The following is a 22331-nucleotide window of genomic DNA, read 5'->3' as shown; positions in this document are numbered from 1 at the left end:
TCCTAACTTCTTAAAGCTGTACTTGTAATGCTTTTTCTACAGTATTTACCAGAAAAAGCTAGTGATTAGAAAACAGTTAAAATCCTTGCTCCTCCTGCAGCAGAAAACATTAAATCTCTCCTGCACAGAAAAAAGTTTTAAAAACAGGCCTCACGAAATACAGCTTCCCGAGAACCCACTTTGCTTCTGGCCATTGCTTCAGTGCATTTGTACTGCAGCTGCACAGCAAAGGGTTAGCAAAGCATCCACACTAAAACGCCCATTGCCTACTCCACCCATCAGGGCTTCTAATGTTACCAAAAATGTGCCGTATTTTTAACCCATTGTTGGCCACTGGCATTTAAATGCTTAGGAAGTATTTGTTTTTTGACTTTATGCATTTTGTAATGGATTTATGCACTCTCTATAAACATTAATTATTAAATTGAAGTCTTACAGGGAAGATGCACAGTTTTTTATCGGTGAGTTTGCAATCAAAGAGACATTTATTGGATAGTTTAATCTAAAACAAACAAAACCAATACTGTATTCAGTAGTGTAAGGTCTACCTGTTCCTCTACACACCCACCTACCATTCTGTAGCTTTAACATTAATTTTCTATGTTTGTGAATATTGTTTTCTCCAATATAAACAGAAGATGAAATCTAACGAGTCACTGACAGTTGCATTTCCTCTGTGAAAGCTGATAAACAGAAGTTTCTTTAAACAAAGCACATACTTAAGCTATGACCTGCACTGATGCCAAGTATCCTTGAGACTAAGAATTCAGTGTGACTCAAGAAATCCTTTCCTATGGATGTTCCCAGCTGCATTAGAAAAGGAAGAAGGAACCCATGCAAGGAAAATAAAGTTTCGTAAGACAGGGAGGGAGCCAAATGCTGCCCAGCCGTCTGCTGTGGGGGCTGCAGCACTCTATTAGATTTAGTTCCTCTTGAGCATCTGGCATTTACTGCTTTGACAAACACACTGATCTGATTCAGGACAGGAATTGCTACTTTTCGAAATGCTGTCAGATACACAATGTCAAAATTGGAGATTTTTCTTTCCTTAGCTTTTTCATTATGGTAAAGTTTTGTTTATATCTAACAGATAAGAAAATTGCAGACTGAAGTCTGATTTTATGTTGACAGTATCTCTTTACAGTGAGTTTAACAAGATAAACAGTAGAATCAGAAACCCAATAATAGCTTTTAACTTTTCATCTTATGTTTTAGTTACAAGACTATTCTTTCTTGAAAAATGTTTAAATCACTACCCTGAGTTTACTTCTCACTTGTTGGCCAGGAAATAAAATAAAAAGGCATTGCAAAAGTGGGAAATGAAAAGAAAAAAATTTAGATAAACAGATAGCACAGTAGATGTGCTTAGAAACATACATTAGCATGTGGGATATCTCTTGTAACAGATGACGGATCACATAAAAGCTACTCACACCAATCAGTTACAGTCTATTTTCATGACCTTTATCAATAGCCTAAGATTGACTAGAAGTTATATATAAAAACAAATAACAAAAGAGATACTGTACCCAGTCCTGTAGCCTGTCTCATCTGCAGTGATTAATCCCACATTAATTAAATTAAAACATTCCTATTTATACAACCCTTATTTTCAGCCTGGAGTGACTGCCATCTTTTACACTGATGCTTTTTACCATCCTCATACCATCCCCAGTCTCTCCCACTTCTTAAGTGACTCCACGAATGGGAAAAATAACAAATTTCACTTTAACAGAAAACAAGGGTACATCACCTCATTCTTAAATGATTTCTTTCTATGCTTGTTTCAGTGGGTTAATCTTGCTGAGGCCTCACATTCTCGCAGTCAGTAAAATAGATGTGTTCCAGCTAAGCCACCATATGACAACAATGCCTGAAATACTTGTTTACCCCATGGTAACCTTTCCTAACTAGAAAAGAAGGGCCGTGGTCACTTATTCAAGATTCCCAGAAGCCAGGTAGCCAAGTCAAAGATCTTGCAGACAGACTGCACACACACCTGCACCAGTCTCCAAGCACAGGGCACACAGAGTGCTTCAACCCCATGTGTGTTCTGAGGTAGATACCAGAACAGTGTTACCAGAGTTACAGGCTGTGCATTCACTACCTGCCTGACTTTTCCCAGCTGGACCTATGGGAGCTTCAGTGAGGACATTCAGAGTGTTTTTGCTATTCCTGCTGCAAATGGCATCAAGTTTCAGAGACATGAGGCTTCAGGACTATTCTCATTCCTCTCCAATTAGATATTGCCAAGGTGACCATCAGGACAAAATCCACTGAGCTATTCAGCGTAATATTCCACAAGAAGAGGGGATGTTACTTTCCACAGTGATGGCAACCATGGGCACAGACAGACAGCAAGACTTGAAATACAAACAACAATTCAGTACAAAATTCAACAACTCTATCTAAGGCAAGGGCAGATGCTGGCCTATCCCTTCAGTACCAGCAGAGAAAGGACATCAAGGCAAAAGAAAGCATTACGGTAACTCTTCCAAAATTAGTGTGTTCAAATATCAGTCTCTCATTTGCCATTGTAAAGAGACACAGAATGAATTCAAATACCATTCCTTTAAGGATCCAATCCTTAAAATAATCCCCAAATGAATGGAAAAGAGGAACAATGGAGCACAACCACCATACAATTCCCCAATGGCATGTTATCAACAAATCAAAAATAGTGATACCTTTTTTCTACAGATCGGGATAAAAGTACCTTCAAAAATGTATAGGGGGGAAAAAAACAAATCTTCTGAGCAGAACACAGAAATGATCATAACAACTACCAGCCTGACATACTAACCAGTTTTCTGATCCTCTTCCTAATAGTTTTTGCTCCAGTGTATATGTCGTACTCTGATTGCCAAGACAATAAGTTGGTTGTCTCAGCTAATAGAAAATACCTTTCAAAAATGAAGTTTAAAACCACTGGAAGATTTAATAGGCCAGCTCACTCACCCAAGCAACTAACTAACATAAGCAATTAACAAAATGTTTCAGCCAAAAACATGCTACAGTTATTAAGTTTCTTACTTGTGGTTAATCAATAGAGATGGCTCAGCAGAACTCAGTCATATTCCGAATACTGGTAAAAATACACATTCAAAGATGTGGGTCTGTGATGCAACGGGAGCAGAAAAAGATGGGCAGGTCTGAGAAATGCAGATTCTGTCAATCTACTGCTAAACTAAAAACTGGTAACAGGACTGTTACCATCACCTGCACTGTGGGAACATGTAGGGAATATTCCAGACTGGCACTGTAAAAATACTTGTAACATTTCTTGCCCAAGGGCTGACAATCCTTGTACCCATGACTAAAAGTCTGGAGGCCATCTGGCAGTGTTCCAGTAACATACATGCTCCTCTGATGTTGTATCTAGACCCTACTTCAAAGGCTGCAAAGCCATGTCACGTTAGGGAAATGAAGATTATTTACAAACTGATAACTGGTTTTTAAGATTTGCCTCCATGCAACCCCACTCAAAATAAGTATGAAGCATAAAGCTGTGCAACTGCACAACAAACTCCATGGGCTAATAACAAAGTAGTGCTCAGACTAGATAGTTTAATAGGATTTAAAGGGTATTGAAAGGAGAAATTCCTCCCTCATCACTATTACTTCAGTTTCTTCTTCCTTGTCTTCAAAATCCACAGATATCAAAGATCCTTTGCTAGACTGACCACCACTGGCAGAGTGAATACAGCAACACCTGTGCTAAGGACACCGGAGAACTCAATGCAGGAAGCCCTGCTTTAAACTGCTCTTTGTCAGCAGAGTATCATTCTGCACATGGCAACTCTGCACTGAATAAAAAACTGGAAGAAGGACAGATCTGTTTCCAAGGGACTACACCCAGGTTAGTGAGCCCTGAATTTTAATTAGGTTATCAGCACGGGTGCCTGAAATATGGCTGAGCAGGAGAGATGCTTTGGAATATCCTCTGATTCTGAAGAACCTCAGCAGCAGCAACTCCAGCAACACTTAGGTATGCTATGAATAACTTCTACAATATATTCTATAGCTCCATCAGCTCCCAAGCACAAGAAACCATTTCTCTCAGGTCTGTCCACCACACTTCAAACCAGCTCCCACAGACCAAGAATTCACAAGAAGCAGAAACGTGACCATACCTGCTGGGACAGCTCTGTCACAGAGTTCCACAGCTCAACACTAGAGGCACCACATCCCACGAGCAAGAACACACAATGGAGCTTGGAAAAGCATGCAATAATCACTGTGGTATGCATGAACCCCTGAGAGGATCCAACAGGCCTGTACAGTTTGGGCTGGCTCCAAGCTGTTTGCAATAATTATTAACTAGAGCTTTGGGCAGCGTCTTGTAGGTTCATTTTTTGAACATTGCAACTGAAGTCAGTTCTTCTTTAATTTACATGGGACTCACTACTCTAACCAGGTGGTTGTGATTTGCAGGGTTTTCACAACACTTGCTCCTCTCGCCGCATTTCCCCCCTCAGCTTAAGGTTCATACCGTGTTTTTGTTCAAGGGGTTTTTTGTTTTCTTTTCAGATTTAGGTTTAAAAGCATGAAATAACCTACCCCCTGGTTTTGTCTGGTTTCTAATTAATGCCATTAAATATCACCACCCAAAAAAGACACAAAGTGATCCGAATCTTTGTAAAAATTAACCAAGAAGTGCAATAATGGTGAAGGTAGGTGAAAAATTTACATGACCAATCTTTCCACCAAGACATATACTTTGTTAGTAAATAAATTCAGAAAAAAGCCTGAAGAATCTTTTGGAGGCCACTGGTCTCATAAAATAATAGATCTGAAGTTCTCTGGTTGAATCCATGATATACAAGGAGGGGTATTAGCGAATTAGTGTGGTGGGAAGTGATTATAAATGGTATTAAAAAATCAGCTGTGGGAAGCACAAAGGACTGGAAAACAACGAACTGGAAAGAAAGCACAGTACCTGTGTGTCATCACAAAAGACATCACCATCTGAATGCCCGTATTTGTATTGCAACCACAGAACCAGACCTATTTCATCTTTGGGGGCTTTCCCTGCTAAGTTTTAACAGATTTTTCTAAATATCTCCTGCTTTCATTACTAAAAACAGTAAAAAAAGCTCACTCTTCCTTGGAATAGAAGGTATAAAAAAAGAGAGAAAAATGTGTTTAGGTAAAGCATTAACTGCCTTGTGAGTATAAGCGTAATTTAAAAGAACAGTTATACCGAGACAGCTTAACTCCAGCATTTAAAGAAAAAAAATGAACACAAATTGGGGATTCCCCCCTCCCTTTTCTTCACTGAACAGAATTCAGCAGTTGAGCTTTTTCTGGGCTCCAGGAAGGCTACACTGAACAAACTCAGCCAACCACAAGGTTGAAAATGTAGCAGACGTACCATAAAAATTTAGTAATGCTTTTAAACTACTTCTCACCTCACTGGTTTGATGGTGGTGTGGTACTGTTATACAATATGTGCTGTTACCAAGGCAACTCCATCTCACCTCGACAGCTGCTGCAGCTTCAGCGAAGCAACACGACGAGCTGTGGCAACTCTGAAATTTACTTCTTTTTTTTAAAGAGTCTTTCCAACTATGAAGCCTTTTCAGATGAACCTCTGGAGCTCTTTATCCAAGGACTATGACTATTTTTCAGAAAAATCTTTTACTGTATTCTAGTGGAAACATTGTGACACTAAGTTCAAAAACATATTCACATATTCTATTAAATCAGATTCGTGCCTGGCACTTTTATACCTGGTGTAGAAACAGTATCGTGCCTCTGTGCTCATTCAGTGTAAGTGCAAGAGTATTGCATCCCTGGCAACAATACGAGCCTGCCTGGACAGTTTAGCATGTCCTTTTCCATTAGAGGACGGAAAAAAGTCTAACTTCTTGAAGCAGAGAAAGACTAAGTTCTAACCCATCCCTTCAACAGGAGCCAAATTGTAATATTGCTTCAACCCCATTTTAAGCAGAGCTAAAATAAAGGGTGAAATCCAAAACAAGATTTTGTGAAAAGAAACCGGCACAGCGTCCTTCTGCGATAAAGGCTTTAGTGGAGGGAGGTGGCTACAGTCTCGTGGTCCAAACCCCAAAGAATTTTTTTATTTTCATGTCCTTGGCTTCAGGGACAGTGCTGTGTGAGCAAGGACTAGAAAAAGAATGAGAACATTACGAGCCTTCCCCACAGTAAGTATCAACTGCAGTTTTTAAGAAGATTCAGTGCTATTTCTTTCTTTTTTCTCAACCTACTTGGGTACAGAACCAAAGTAAACATAAGACAGTAGAGCAAGCCGGTAAGGATGTTTTGTGAAACTCAGCCAAAGTTTCTGCTACTTTAATTTGGAGAGAAAAATAAGTGTTACGAAATGTCTAGGAAAAGTTTGTGCTGAGAAAGCACACAAGTGTTTAAAGGTGGGCAATGCGATTTACTGAAGAGGAAGAATATAAAAAGTGCGTTAAAATAATTAGGGAAATGACAGATTTATCTATTTCTTTTTAAATCAACAAAGCAGTAAAGCAAAAGCTGTCTTTTCTCCAGTCTAGGCTTTTCTCCTTCCTTTCCCTGTCTTCCCATGCCTGTTGTAACACCGGTCTGTCTGAGAGTGGACAGCGGTGGCAGAGGGAAGACGCTGGCCCTGACTGCATACGCTGCGAGTTCTCCTGCACCGAGAGCCTGACATTTAACCAATTCTGGGTAACAGCATGTTTACCGCCTTCCTTTCCACTCCAATCTGCAAATACAACACAAGGAAGGGCCACTTCTTTTTTAATTTTCCCTTTCTGTTAAGTAAATTCTCTCTATATAAAAACTTTCAAGTGTCCCTCTGCCTCTTAACCAACCTTCACCACAAAAATATCCTGATACAGAACTTACAAATGCCTGGTAGTGCTCATGAAGTTTTCAATGCATAACACACACACACGCAATCCTTGTGATTCTCCTCTACTATCCTGCAGTTCAAATCGGCAAGGCAAAAGCTCCAGCTGTAACACTGAAACTGCAAAGAATCTGCTAAATTCAGTGATACTAAAAGAGTTGGAAAAAACCAAACCAAACAAAAAAAAAACAAGGAGCAAAGAATGTACCTAATTACCACTAATCCTGCCTATTAGATTTCATTCAGACACCACAACTTCTTTCAAATAACCCCAGTTTATTTTTGAAAAAAATTCCTTTCTTCAGGCAGGATATGGGGGAGGAGTCAATCAGTGATGTTTTACACATGCACATCTGGATACAGTCCAATTATTCCTCTTATACATTCCTCCAGTTGTTTTCATTTTACTCCATGCTCTGGCATTCATAAATTTGTGAGATTAATTGTGTGTGAGCGTCTGCAGTCTTGGATCTGGGCACGGGTTTAGCTGCAACACAGCTAGAAGTCAACATTAAAGAGAGCTCCAGTTCACAAAACACAATTTAAATTTATACATCTTTGGTACAGTAAGGATTGAAGCAACCATCATCCTTACCACATGCATCAAATTGGTAAGATTAATTCAATATCAACTACATTTTATTGCTGTAGTTAGTGTGAACCTCATAAATACTTAGTTACTCAGTGTTAACTGCAAAAGAAGGATTTTTTATTATTATTATTATTATTATTTTAGGATTTGTTTGGCTGTGGGTTTTTGGGATAGTTTTTACTTTTCCTTGGTGTGATTTATTTGTCTTTGCAAATCATAAGGCGTTGCAAGAACAGAAGCATTTTAAACCTGGGGTCCAGCTAACCCAGCAGATTATGCCACTCTGGCCGCCACCACGGTCTACAGAGTTGGCTAATCCAGCAACTTGGGAAACGCCCCTGTCAAGAGGTATTCCCGTGACTCCTTGCTGCTGTAACTTGCTATTCACAATCTCCAGCAAAGGCAGACATGAAGGTTGTGACTGAGCTTCTGCAATGCTCTGGCTATTCAGGCTGCTGGAACAGCCCCCTTTGGGGCCAAAAGCAAGTGAGCTCAAACCAATCGCCAGCACAGGGAAAGCGAGGGGGCTAAACATTGCTTCTCCCCTCCTGGGGCCAAGACTTCCATTTACTGATGTTCTGTATTTTATGTGCAATTTACTAACCAAAACCAGCTGTTTCCTCAAGTTCTCTGCAATTTATTGTTTTGCAAAATCAGTTTCACATTACACTTCTGATCAGTGCAGTTCCACATGAGAGCTACACAACTGAGGTGAGGTATTAAAAAGCCAGGGGTCGAAGGCCAAGAATCTGCTCACTTGACTGCAAGCTTTGTGACCCAAATACAGTGCTGGATGCACAAATCCCACTTGGCGTCCAAGAGCACAGGCAATTCTTGGTTGTGATGTAGCAGTCAAGGCAAGGTGACAAGGGAGATGAACTGTGCCCAGTTCCTTAAGCTTACCCTAAAGCAGCTCAGTGCTGGCAGGAATAGCTGGACAGTTACAGGTTGTTTTGGTTTGGCTGGTTTTGTGCAAGATGGCTGTTATATTTTTGAACAATTGTCCATCAGATTTGATGGGATTTTTACAGAAGATAAATTTAACCTTCTTACAACCACCTAGTCTTTTCCAAAAATCTTGATGAACTGTGAGAGAGTCAATCTGGGTACAACACCATTTCAAATTCAGCAGATGATACTAATCTAAAATTTTTTAACTCCCTCACATTTCCCATTGTTAATCCATCTTGTGGATTAATCTTTGAAGATCTCTCAAATCTGTAGCTCTTGATAAGACACAGCAGGGGGGAAAAAAAACAAACCCAAAACAAGTCTTCAAGCCAGGAGATTTTACAATTTCTCCAACCCATTAAATTCTGCCTCACTTTTGTTCATGCAGAAGGAAAACATCCTGAATTGGGCATTTGTCGTGCCCACAATATCTGAATCTGACAAAGAATTGCCATGGCACTGAGACAATTTCCTCATCCTGCCAGCCACCACTGCTAATCCTTACAACTCCTCTGGCAATGCTGAAGGGTGAAGGTCGAAAAGGCAGAGAGAGTGGTTACAGTAAGTTTATTACATAGGGCTGGGGCATACATAGCTCATCTCCCCAGCACTGCAGTGCTCCCACAGCTTGCACTGTGGGAATAGGATCACTTGAGAATAGGATCAGCTGTGAAGTTCAGCCCCTCACCCTGAACCTCCACCCGCAGAGTTGCATCCAACGTTAACAGTTGAATAAACTCTTTTAGTCTTCCTTCCTTCTTAAAGTTAGGAAATCATACCCCAAGCCAGCCAACGTTAAAACTTAAATGAAATTCTTTCAACATCAAGCACGTGAGAGTCAGGGAATGTCAGATTTATGGTTGCACATACAACCTCCATTCTGCTCCATGTGTGTACGCATTGTGATTAAGTATCTGATTACGTGATTGTGCACTGTTTTTCTCTAGGACTCCTGCCTCATTTACTGTGCAGAAAGCACATACAAGAGGAGAGAATTACATTTGTACAAACAACCATAAATCTACTATTTCCTAGCTTCTGAGTACTTGACTTTGCAAACAATGTTCCTTTCATGTAGATTTCTGGTTGTAATACTTGTACAGCGTATATCTAAAAACACTGCAACAACTTACATGACAGTATCGTCTAAGAGTACAGAATCAATTTTTTAAACCTACTCATTTTATGGATGTAACATTTGCAAAAACTCTCATTTCATGGATGCACTATCATGCTTATAAAAGTCATATTTTCCACACAATAGAGGCAGTGTAAAAATTAAAACAAGCTGCAGACTGATTGACCAAGTTGTCTGAATTATTCTCTTTCTTCCTAACAATGAACTGTGCTCTCTGAGCTCCAAGTAAACAATTATAAAGGGTGGGGGTGGGGATTGGAGGGCAACCGATAGTAAATAGCATTTTAATTGCACTCTTACAAAAAATACAAGGAAAATAGTAACACGTAAAATAAGCCCCATTTTCCCTTTAAAGCTACCAGAGACCATGGAGCCATTTTAGTAAAGCAGCAGCTCTGAGCTGCAGGCAAGGGCACAAATCTTACCCAGCACAACTTGCAAGAAAAACAGAAAGTAGCGCTTACAAATTTCTGGAATCGTATCTTCCAAGGCAGTATAAAGTAGCCTTTATACCCGAGTTAGACTATCAGAGCATCAATGGCTACAATGGAAGAGACCCAGTGCACACTGCAGCTGCTGGCTCAGCAGGTGGCACTGGATAAATACACATATGATACTTTTACTCCATAGCTCCCAAGCAGTTGTCCAAAAGCACTGTTTATTAAGCTGGTTCTGTTTCAAAAAACAACCATAAAAATAGTATTGAAGGATCCCATATAATCAGGTCTCATTGGTTCTACTTTGAGAGCTCATGGAGGAAAACTCCATGCCAATTCAGCCAGGGATCTCTGCCACACTTCCTAAAGTCACATACATCCTGCAGTTTCTGGTACTCAGCTAAATCTGGCTCACTCACCTCCTTTAACCACTGGGGTATTTTTTACTGGGCAGAAGCAAACAGAACTTTGCAAACTACTGTTTGTAGTTTACTCTCTCATAACTGTATGAGCAAGTAGGGTAGTGAGCATTAGAAAACAGTAAAAGTCTAGCCCCCAAATAGTCATCACTAAGAAGATGACAAGCAGAGGTGTAGTACCTCCCTGACTGTCTATCTCCTTTTCTGGTTGCTTTCCGTGCTGTCCAAGGCTTGAAAGAATTCTTAAACTTTCCCTTTGGCATTGGGAAGAAACTGACACAAAGTTCTGAAGGAAATATCCTTAGCAAATTCAAGATGTTCACTAGACAGAATAAACATTTCAGCTAAATTTGGTTTCTCATTTCTATTGGAAACAAGTAAGCAGGTCTCCAATTTTGCCATTCATTCAGGAATTTTCATAGCATGGCTTACAATGAGTCTTAATGGAGATGGAAAGCAGACTGCAGCCTTTTCCAGTGAAATGTGACTTTATTACAAAAGCAGTATGAAAGCAAGGAGAGGTTTCTGTTAATGTACATAACCATGCTTTAGCAATGCCCTCAATACATAATGTCTCCACTGAAAGGTACAAACAGGGTCATTTGTTTTCAAAAGTTATAAGAGATAATTACAGGACAGCAAAGCAGGATTTTTCCTGCACATTAGAGAAACAACTTGGTTCCAAAATTAATATCGTTCAGAACAATATTAGCAAACTAGTTCGAATAGCAAGTAATGAATATACAGAAAGAGCTCCTAAGACTAACCCCTCATTGCCTAGTGGGAGTGTTCAGACAATGTCCTTTCACTGGCTGAAACCAGGTCAAGGTGAACATATTCAGGTATAATAGACACAAAGTGCCAATTTTAATGATCTGGGTTTCCACACAGCAGAAGACAGAACTAATGTTCATTCCTAAGCAGTCACCTAGCTGTGACTGAAGGGTTAACTAAATACCAATGCCTTCATTTCTTAACCAGCTAACAAGTCTTCAAGCACACCTACTCCAACCTTTGAATGCTCTTTCAGCATCTGACACCTGCATTTGCACCACAAACCCTTGGAGTACTTGGCTGCTATTGCCAAGTCAAATTTTTATCATTAAACTTCCAAACATCATATGAAGATTTCTGGGAGGCTGCCAATATTATTGAAGCTCCTTATGGTGTTCTAACAACATATTCTAAGGCTTGTGGTGCCACCTGTTCACATGACACAAATCTCCAGAACAGAGCCTGCTCCCTTCTCCAACTCTCCCTTCCCAAGACTGTTGTCCTCCCCACTTCTCCAATCTTTCATCTGATAGTATTTGCTCAGGATCTTTTCTGCTATTTTTCCTTTACTGTCATAGACTCCACTTTCCCTTTCTTCATAAATGCATCCCAAGGTCCACAGAAATAAGAACCTGGAGATTTAGCAAACCTTAACAAGATGAGGCTAGGCTACTGCAATAACATTTACTTCCACAAGACGTACTGAACAATTTTAATTGCCTCAAATCAGGTATATCACTATCATTGCAAACCAAGTCACAAATTATCTTGGGGAAGGTAAGTAGGGGTAAACAAATGAAACACAGTTATGATTGACCTATGCAAAAGAATTAAGATCAATCTCACCAAAAAAAACCCCACAGACTCAGTCAGATAAGCGTGCTATGATACACAACACAAGAGAACAAAATTCATTGGTAATAGCAAAGCTACATTAAAAGAATGAATCACCAACACCTTCATAAACGTAAGGAGTGGAGCATGGTCTAAATTACCAGATTCTACACAGAAGACTATCAATTGGGTACACGTTTAACAGCTCTCCCTGATGTTACCTTCTGATACTGTAACATAAGGCCTCACTTCTGACTTCCTGGCTCTAGAGAATGTTTTTCTTTAATTATATGCACATACCCTGTGTAAAAGGAATTTACCATTAGTTTTTTGGCCTTTAGCAGACATATTTAATAATTACTTTAAAATATTGACATTTATGATTGGTAGTGAAGATAAATGTAGCCTCTATCCAAAATCCTGTGGGAAATTAGACTGCAGCAGGTGAATAATGCAGGCATGATTTCCACAGGTTCCTCTCTAGAGGATGTTCTTTCCAAACTCAACTCCATGTGGTATAGAAAGGTCACATATTATGACAGATTGGCCACAATCTAACAGTTTTTCCTTCTATATGACCAGTTGAGTGCAAAGCAACAAAACAACAGAAGAATGAAAGGAAAATAAAAACCAGATTTCCATCAGAGTATTCACGCATTAATGGCTAAATGGCTAAGTGGGACTAGAATGGTTCTGGGGAGCAAAGGGACTGGGTGCAGAAAGAATTGCACTATTAAATCTTCTAGATGGCAATTCTTAGGAGATCATGGCTTGCAGATACAATAGTGGAAGAGGGGAAGTCCCTGGGGGAAGGAATTGAAGGTCCCTGAAGTCAGAGATTGATAAATGGTGATAGTATCAGTTCAAGAAACTGAAAGATGACACAAGAGATGTGGTTTTGAAAACATAGATGGAAAAATATGGCCTTCAGCCACATGGCAAAGGAGACTCCACTCAAGTTCCAAACTGAATCCAGCGCACTGAAGTTCAAAGTAGCCTTAGACAAATTTTACAGGTGTTAAGGATCCAGAAGCACTAACTGACAGATAATATTCCAGTCAGGCTGGATCCAAACATGATCTCTCTGTAAACCTCTTCTCATAAGACTGAGGCAATATATTAAAGACTTTTTTTTTTCTCCTCTAGCTGTTCAAATGCAGGACTTCTGGGAGTTATCATAAAGGGGACACTGCAGGAGATTTTGTGGAACAGAATAAATTTACACACAAACCGCCTCCTATTGCATAATTCCCTAATGTCTCTGCCTAACTTCAAACATTCTCTACTACCTGTTTTTTGCTACTACTTTATCAGAGCTCCAGACAAACACTTGCATTGCACTATAACAAGTTCTTCTGAAAGCTTTACAGAAAAGAGAAAGAACCCAAAGTAGAAATAATTTGCTCAAGGTCATACATGTTTATGACAAAGACAAGCGCAAAAATCATGATTCAGTCTTCACTCCAATCATACTGCTTATCTTATCAAAAAATACATTTAATTCTTCAGAATGTTTCCAACACTGAGGAATTATGGAGCTTCCTTCCCTTCTCTCTTTCCTGAGTTAATGCTTTTCCAGCATACCCTCCTGTGGATGGAATCATTATCATTGTGTCTTTAAATCTCCAAGTCTATAATGAAAAATGAACAACTTGTGAAAAAATAAACAAACAAACGAAAACAAACCCCTGCGAGTTTCTTCATTATACAAAGCACTGTACATATACACAGGTGTAGTCTCAGCTCAGGAGCAGGGGTTTATGCAGACCTCACACAGGCCTCTCTTTGGAGTATAATCTGCAATCAGATCCGATTTCTTCATTGATTTTTCCAGCTTGTTGTTAGAACAAGTTGATTTGAAGGGATTGTGTGGTGGCTGGGAGCAGAGTAGCACTGTAGTTAATAAGCAGACTGAGTAATCCATCACATCCAACATCTGTTACGGTCACCCCTTTTCAAGTAATTAAATATTGCCTCTACACTTTACTATCTCTCTCTCCTGTCACTGATCACCTCTTGTTTCAGCTCCTATGTTATGATTCTATTCCAATCACAAGAGATGTGCAGTTTTTAGAAAAAGAAAGCTGATGGTGTAATAAACAGACAATGAAGTGTGGCCATGAATAGAAATAGTCTCATTACATAGAGATTTAGACAAACTTGCCCTCTTGCACAGGAAATTTTCTATCAGCCCTTCTATGAATGAACAAAACACTAACAGCTCTGGAATTGAATGCACAGTATATTTAAACATAACAGACTCCAAAATAGCAACATATTGACTTTACATAATCAAATGTCTCATAGATCTTCAAAGCGAAGACAGGAAGGACACCACCAAATTTTTTTTTTTTAAATGCCCATGATTGTTTTTCCTAGTCAAGGCAACTGCCTGTCAATACCTCAGAGTATGCCAAACATGAAGTTTCAAAACAGGGGCTTGAATTATGAACGAAAGCTAAAAAACCACCACATATATTTCTCAACAGGTGGAAAGCATATAAATAAAATTTCAGATAATTCAAATACATTCAAACAGCTAAGTTTTCCACACAAAAACATGTGTCTCCCTAGCTAACTGGAAAACTTCAGACTAAAAACAGCATTTTGATTTAGCCAACCTGAAAAACAAAATATTTCCCATCCCTCCAAAATTAAGGGACCCAATAGAAACGAAAAAAAAAAAAAAGATTCTGTGAAACAATGTGCAAGCCAAACATTAATGGTAAATATTTTCATTATAGCAGTATCTAAATGCTATAATTTAGGGTTACATCTTTATATGGAGATTTGGATGCACACAGAGGGAATCAATATTTTTAAGTGCTTACAGTTTAAAGATACAAGCAGAAGACATTTAAAGGGAATGAACTATACAAGGCAAACATTTTATAAGGATTACATTCATTTTGTTAGAGTTCTTTAGTATTTTGATGAGTGAGATATTGTTACATATTATTCTGTAGTAATCAAAATAAGATCTTACATGCTTTGTCAATAAGACACAAGGATACAATGATTACATGTCCTGTCCACTCGGCACTTTACTATTATATAAATTAAAGTATCCTTTTTTCCCCCTCTCAATGCAAGGTTTTCTATGAAGCTTTGACCACACCAACCCCAAATCAGTCTGTAGCTACTCTCACAGGACAGAAATCTCAGTGCATTTTGAAAAAGAGCCAGTACAGGAATCAGGTATATATAATTAACACCTTTTTGAAAAGAAGTAGAAACAATTCTCTCCTATATTTGATGTTCAGAAGGCAGGAATGCAGAATTTCATTCCATTGAATCACATTTCAATTTTTTTTCCTGCTCAGAATTCAAATACTCTGAGAGAACATTTGAGTTGTACGACACTGACAGAACAGCAGAAACATTTTGTGGCTTTTCTGACTTGCTTTTCGGTTATGCCCTTACGTGCCTTCAGGTCTTTGCTGGTAACTGAATCAAGACAGATTTCAACCAACTGCATGACAGCAGCATCATCAGCCTGCAATCCACTGAGGCTTTCTCAAAGGCCCTCCAATGGCTTTGGTGAGCTCAGTGGCTCTTTGTGCAGTTCTTCACCATATAAAGTGTGTACTGTCGCTTGATCTGTGCATTTCTACTGCTCAGAAGCTGCTTTAGCATTGTTGTAATAGTTACATGAAAACACTGAAAGTTTCTTTAAAGACATCTAGCAACTGAAACTGGTCCTTCAGCCTTCTTTAATCTGTGAGGCTGACAGGACATGCACAAACACTCCTGACTGTCTGCAATATCCCTTTATCATAGTGTTGTTATTTTTCAAGCAGATTTAGATGTTCTCCTTGGAAATCTAAGAAAACTGGACCTAGGGATTCATCTCCTCTTTTCACTACTACCCCGAACAATCAAAGATTCCTTACCATGCTGTTTACACTGCCGGATAATACAGCCTGAAATCCCTGGACAAATCTAGGTGTTTACCACGTGCACATACATATTGCTGAGCACCTGGTAATTATCACTGAAGAGCTCCATTTTGTACAGCTTCCAAAAAGTCCAAGAGGCAGAAGATCTTCACAACTTCCCTTTCAAGCCAGTTAAGTCCTTCACTCACAGACTGAACTCAAAGTATAACATATCCAATACATGAAAAAGCTCAGCTTTGTTTAAAGTGCTGTACTCTATTTTATTTGTCCTGCAGCGCTTCTTTGCCCAGACTCTGTGCAAAAAAACCAAGGGACTACCTCGGCACTAAAGAGTCTCAGTGAACTTTTAAAAACTGAACTTCTGTTCAAAACTAGGTGAAAAAATCTAAACCCAAGACTGAGTAAATCTACCCTGAGACTCTGAGTAATTCCACTGATTTTTCAGAGATGGTGAAGTTTTCCACAACTCCACACCAGCTCAAGGATGTTTTGAACAGTATCAGACACTACTGCATATTTTCATTCTGTGTGCAGAGTTCATCAAGACTTTTACATTGTGGTGCCTACACTCGGTGTAGGTACAGCTCTATTAACTCAGCACCCTCCCAGATCTATGATATCAATTCAATTCACTAAGACTTAAATTAACAGATGTTCCAACCTATTATATACAAATTATCTTCTTTCTATATAGAATCCTACACGAAATTATACTGCTGATCAAATTTTTTCTTTACTTAAAAAAAAAAGGAAACCACACTCCTTTCATTTTAAGCTCCATACTATTCATCTAGCAGTTTGTTTCTCTCTCCTCTACTAGCAGAAAATATAATACAGGAAAAGATTTAAATGAAAAACAGATCTGTGTAGTGAATTGCATATGGTTTCCATTTTCCTCCATGCAATGTTTCATAGAGAGTCAACGAAGAAATCCCTTCCACAAATCCGGGTCTGAAGTCCACTTTCAGAATCTTGTCAGCATAGGAGTTAGGAGACAACTCTGTGCATGAAAACACTGCAATCCGTCTGGGCTCTATCTTGTTAGGGTAAATCATTCCTAGAAAGTACCACTGGATCTAGGTAATAAATCAGTATATATAAAATATGCACACTCAAATGATGCTGGCTGTGTCTGTGTGAACCTGCTGTTTTCAGGCATACCAGGTTTGGTGTGCACCACACAGCTTGCTGCATTTTATGCCTCTTTGCAGCAGGGTTTTCCAGCACTAACAACTTTATACTTAGTTGACATTCTCCATGCTAAACTAAACCCAGCCAATAAATACCACTTCTGCCAAAAAGCCTCCATAACTATGACATTCCACCAGCTTTCCTAGATGATTTAAACAATTATTTCCAAAGTTTTTCTGACTTTGTTTACATAAAACTCATCTTTTCCTCCTATTCCTCATAGCCTGAACTAATTTTTTTCCTCTTGCATTCTCAGCAGTTCCTGATGACATCCAAACATCAAGGCAAGGATGCCGTGTTTCTATCGGACACCAAAGGAGGTTTGCAAAACAGGAGGCTCCTTCTTCCCCACTCTCTGGGGGTTTCCGTGTCACTGAACGAGAATGAACGATGAGCTGCTGTTTGTCAGATGCATTTGTTGTTTCTATGAGTTAACAACTGTTTGAATTTCATCCCTTTTAGAGATTGGCTTCAAGTGAGGCATGAGTGGGATGCAAAAACAAAATAGAAAATCTGGAACACCTTCTCTTTTGCCTCCCCAAGGTAAAAGTCCAGGTAGGAGGGGATGTTTGTGTAGAAAAATGCTCCCAAAAGCACTACTTGTTAAGCACATCAGAACCACACAGCACTGATCCCTGTAAAGACAAGACACTAAAGTTGTGCATAGTTGCAAGGTGGAAGCGAAGACCGAGTTAAGCAAAACCCAGCAAAATAATATCTGGCAATATCTTGCCTTTGAGAGAATGTGCACAGGTATGGGATGAACACATCTTGCCTGACAGAGACAGCCTCTGCTTTAAAAGGTGCTCAGCACTAATGTGCCTGTTGAGAAAAATCCAGAGCACAGGGGTTACCTGGTTTGCAGGCCTATTTCTGAGGGAGCCTTGTGAGCTGAGAATTCTTTGACATGTTAAAAGAAGAAAAGAAAGTTCTGCTGATTCTATGCCTCCTTATATTTACATATATGAAAATGAAAAATGTTACCTGGGGAAAGAAGCAGTCAGTAGAAAACTAACAAAAAAATTAAAAATATGAATATAAAAGAAAGCACTTCTTTTTTTCCCACCAATTAAGATGGAAAGGTATTTGTACAGCATCACATGCTCTAAAATCATGTAACAGAACTGGCATCCCCCATTAGCTCAGTGCCAGACTAACCGGGCACTTCAGACCTTCACATCCTTAAGTGCTGACCCTGAAACCTAGCCAGATCAGGGTGTTGAAAAAACCCAAGTATTCAAGGTTTGGGACAACAACTTCTAACCCCAGAGTCTTTACATTAAATTCATGTCCAAACAAAGCCAAATTTCCATGAACAAACCTTTCTATTGGTTATTCCCATTTCCATACAGTTATTTCAAATTACTTTTTCCCAGCTTTATCAAGTTTTCACCATTCCAAACTCTGAATTTGCTTCAGAAGATTCTCAGATACACGATAATTCTTCTCAGTTTACTAATTTTTACTGTTAGGTCTACAGTAAAATATTTCCTTTGTTAAGTGCCAAAAAACATACAGATCCACCTGTGGAGGGAAGCTGTGGGATAACCCAGTACATTTCCCTAGAGTTTCTTAGCCAGTCTTGGTCTACAAGGTATAAAATCTGAAAACCTTCTTCCTCTGTGCATTAGAACATGACACAGCTGTTTGACACTCTGTCTTTGCTAAGGTCATTGAAAACTGAGGTTTGGAAGAGAATGCAAAAAGCTAAACTTGCACCACGTGCTTTGGTTGCAGCCTGGCTGGGGAGTGCTGTAAGACTCGAGGGTGTTTTCTGATCTCCTCATTGGAACCATCTGACATGGATGAAACACACTGCATGTCACAAGAGCTGGAATGATGGAACCTATGGGATAGACAAGTTAATCTAGTAACAATTAAAACACTTGTTGAAGTAGTCCAGAAAAAGCATAGAGAAGAAGAAAAATACTAGAAAATAATATTGTACTACAAAGTCTTTTGGGTTTTTTTTAATATGTACACCAGGTATGTAAATTTTTGTAGCTGTAAAGAAGCTCGGCTTCATCAGGCTTGTGAAACCAGTTTGGTTGCAGAGTTTCAGAGGCATCCTTAGGCATCTCAGGCATACATACTCATAATTTTCCTGGCTTTCTCTTGATTTTACCCTTTTAAATGCATTTTCAGGTCTCACTCTACCTGAATAGTGTTTGTGAACTATATGCCAAGCAACATTAAAATGCATAAAATTGCTGCTTCTTCTGTATTTTCCACATTTCCCACAAAAAACCCAACACAAGGCAATGTTTTGGTCCAGTGCTCAACCAAAAAATGCTTTTGTAAGGCTTTAGGAAAAGACACACTTAATAAACACACCTTAAAGGTCCATTAGGGAATAGAGAGCAGAGCTGTCCACTTCATCCCCAAACTTTAGGCAGTCTTCAGAATATGCTGAGATGCATATATCACATGTAAAAGTAACAAAGGGAACCACTGCAGAGATGTGAAATGTGAGCAGTGATAGGGGCAAGGTGATCTTGGGTGTTACCCATGGAAGCAGCCAGAGAGAGCTGTGGGTGGGTTGTTGGCTGTTCTGGAGGTTTTGTTTTTCAATCAAGACCAGATCCTCAAGAGGTTAAGTGTTACACATAAAAGGCTTGGATAAAGTATTTGCTCTCTTAGGTTGAAGTACTCAGTTGGACAGCAGAGGGGGTAATTCTATACATCCAAGGAAAAGTCATTCCATCAGCAAAAGGAAGGCCTGGAATGAAGCTGTCATAAAAGGAACAGATCAATACGCAGTGATGGCTGCTGTCAGTGAGAGCACAGATGAGCACAGATCAGCATTGCAAGAACATGAAAGGAGAGAAGAGTCATGAAATATCCCACAGAAAAACATACTGAAGCAGTAACACAGACTTCAAAGAATGAACACTGTTTCTTTTGGGGTTCTGTACTGCAAAGGTGAAGTTATTGCTGTGATTTCAAACACTTGAAGGGACAGGGAAGAACTTTCTGATCTCTAAAGAGTGTGAACCAAGAGGCACCCATGGAAGTGTTTGTCACGACTTAACACTTTTAAAGCATCCCCTGTGTCTAACATGATCCACAAGGAAAGGTACTTAACTCTTCAAAAGCTCTCCATCGTCTCTCTCATGACTCCATCTCTCAAACTCTCAGTAACTTGCTTCATTTTTCTGGAAGTTACATAGCTATTTGAAAATGCTTAGTAATTTGCGAAAAGGAAACTACTATGAACATAACAAGACTGAACTTATGTTTTACTAAACTACTGGTTAGTAGCTGCAGTGAGTTTAGGCGGTTGGATGTTGTCAAATACTAAGAAATGCCTACCAGGCCAACACAATGGCTCAGAGGTTTCTAGAACACATCTTGCCTCAACTGCTAAGAAGGCATTAGCAAAGCCATGATAAACACACGTCTTCTTGCGCTGCATGTAAAGCTACAGCTAAGTCAAACACTGAAATAGTTGTAAAGCAGACAGGTGAAGTAAATAACAGAGAAAGTCTGTTAGTAGCTCAGCTTTATCAGGATTTTAAACTGATAAATCATACCTTGCTTACCTGACTAAGAACAACCAACACATACTGCCAAGAAGGCAGGACACAAACTCTCTTTTGGCCACAGAAGCTCAAGTGACAAAAATTTCTGTTTCTTTTAATTGGAATATACATAGAGTAGTAATGACGAATTTTGAAACCTCTCTTCCTTGAAGACACTGATAAAAAAAGCAACTATAAGTACTAGGGACAATGCAACAAAAATTATAACTTTCTGTTGATCTATTAACTCTTTTGTTTCCCACATCTTCAAGAAATATATTGAATGTTTTAGGGAGGTTGTAAGCTATGCCTGAGAGCATTATCATTCACCAGTTCACATGAAATTTTTGCAGAAATCAGATCTCAAAATCTTTGAGCAATCAAAAGGCTTTTAAGTTGGCCTTTAATTCTAATTAAAATGCTTATGCCTACATATTTAAGTCAGCAAGATTAAGTGATTAAATCTTCATACCTACAGAAAAAGTCAGACATGACTACTCCTTGGATATCACTTACTAATCTTTGGAAACCTGATTTAGATTTCATAAAAGAGGATAAGTTGTTCTGTTGCAGATTTCATGGAGCTGCAGCAATGCAGCTTTGACAGTCACCTCTCCTCACAGTCTGCATCTCTGCACAGCACAAACGACAGATTGCTGCATTCAGCCTCAGGAAAGGAACTCACTGTTTCACATTCCAGAACCTGGCTCGTTATTGTTAAGTCTTTATCAAAAGCATGAAACCTATGAATAAATTATGTTATGAACAGAAGTTTTGGCAAGACAAAGACGACACTTCACGCAGCAGTTAATATAAAGAGAGGATAATAGTCCTGCCAAAGACAATAAATACTAGAAGAAATGGATTTCAGTTTTACAGGCCCTGAGCAATATTGCTGGTGTTCATTTTAAGATCTGCTTCTACAACACAATTCCCTTAAGATTGCTCTTAAATGTGAAAAGGATGGATGCTTTTGTTTTGGGATCATTCAAAATGTTGGAATTGCAAACCACAGGCTTGAACTGAGGTGAGAGTTAACATCACTTTGCCACTAATTTCTTTCAACTGCATCCTTCTCTTTCTTGATCTCCCTTCCCCCCACTAAAAACATCTCCAGGCATTACTATCAAAAATATACTCATGCAATAAATCATGTATTTGCTCTCACATGACTCGTATTCATTAGAGTCAAAGATCTCCAAGATCTGCCCCCAGAGTGTATTATGTTACTGAAACATAGAAATAGCTGCAACACAAAGTTTTGCCAGAAAAAAACCCACAAAAGTAACAACAAACTGTCTCTTAGTTGGGCAGAAGAAAGAATGTTCATAAAAATATTTCTGAGGGGTAAATCAAACCCCAAAGTCTAATTAGACAAAACCAGCAGTTTAAACCCAACAAGACACACGATTTTGGACTAGAAACTTCTAGAAAGTATACACTTTTTTCAGTCACCCAGGCAGTTCTCTTTTCAAAGAGAATTTTTTCTAGAACAGAATGGAAAAAGAAACATAAAACACTACAAGTTTATCCATTATATATCCTGGCTTTCATTAAGCACTAAACAACAAGCTCCTACATTCCCTCAAATGCACCCCCTTACTGTGCAGTTATTTTGCTTTACTGAATACTACAACCACTCTGTAGCAGAAGTGACATCTCCTGTGAGAGATGCAATGCTATTCCAGTGATGTGGTAACCTGACTGAAACATTTG

At 39.1% G+C, this 22331-nt stretch overlaps 1 protein-coding gene and 1 long non-coding RNA gene across 21 annotated transcripts in view; one reads left to right on the top strand and one right to left on the bottom strand.

Annotated features, from left to right (window-relative positions):
• Positions 1–22331, bottom strand: part of DNM3 (dynamin 3) — a 180834-nt gene that overhangs the window by 84713 nt on the left and 73790 nt on the right. The window contains exon 16 of one of the 17 annotated variants that reach the window (XM_032118670.1): positions 14371–18940. The exons of the other annotated variants lie outside the window; for them this stretch is intronic. Within the exon in view, the coding sequence (XP_031974561.1) occupies positions 18917–18940 (24 nt within the window). The 3' untranslated portion in view covers positions 14371–18916. Of the gene's footprint in view, positions 1–14370; positions 18941–22331 lie in introns of those variants that run through there. 17 annotated transcript variants of the gene reach the window in all.
• LOC116448376 lies at positions 6013–21782 on the top strand. 4 transcript variants are annotated; one of them, XR_004241914.1, is made up of 4 exons: positions 6013–6167; positions 15438–15544; positions 17351–17414; positions 17557–21782. It is a non-coding gene; the product is annotated as an uncharacterized LOC116448376 (long non-coding RNA). The 4 variants fall into 4 exon arrangements; XR_004241916.1 differs by having other exon boundaries at positions 17351–17637; positions 18832–21782; XR_004241915.1 differs by having other exon boundaries at positions 17351–17649; positions 18832–21782.

Source organism: Corvus moneduloides, chromosome 9 (assembly GCF_009650955.1).
Source record: "Corvus moneduloides isolate bCorMon1 chromosome 9, bCorMon1.pri, whole genome shotgun sequence".
Lineage (NCBI taxonomy): Eukaryota > Metazoa > Chordata > Aves > Passeriformes > Corvidae > Corvus > Corvus moneduloides.
Note: the sequence above shows the minus strand (reverse complement) of the source record. Positions and strands in the feature narration are given on the sequence as shown.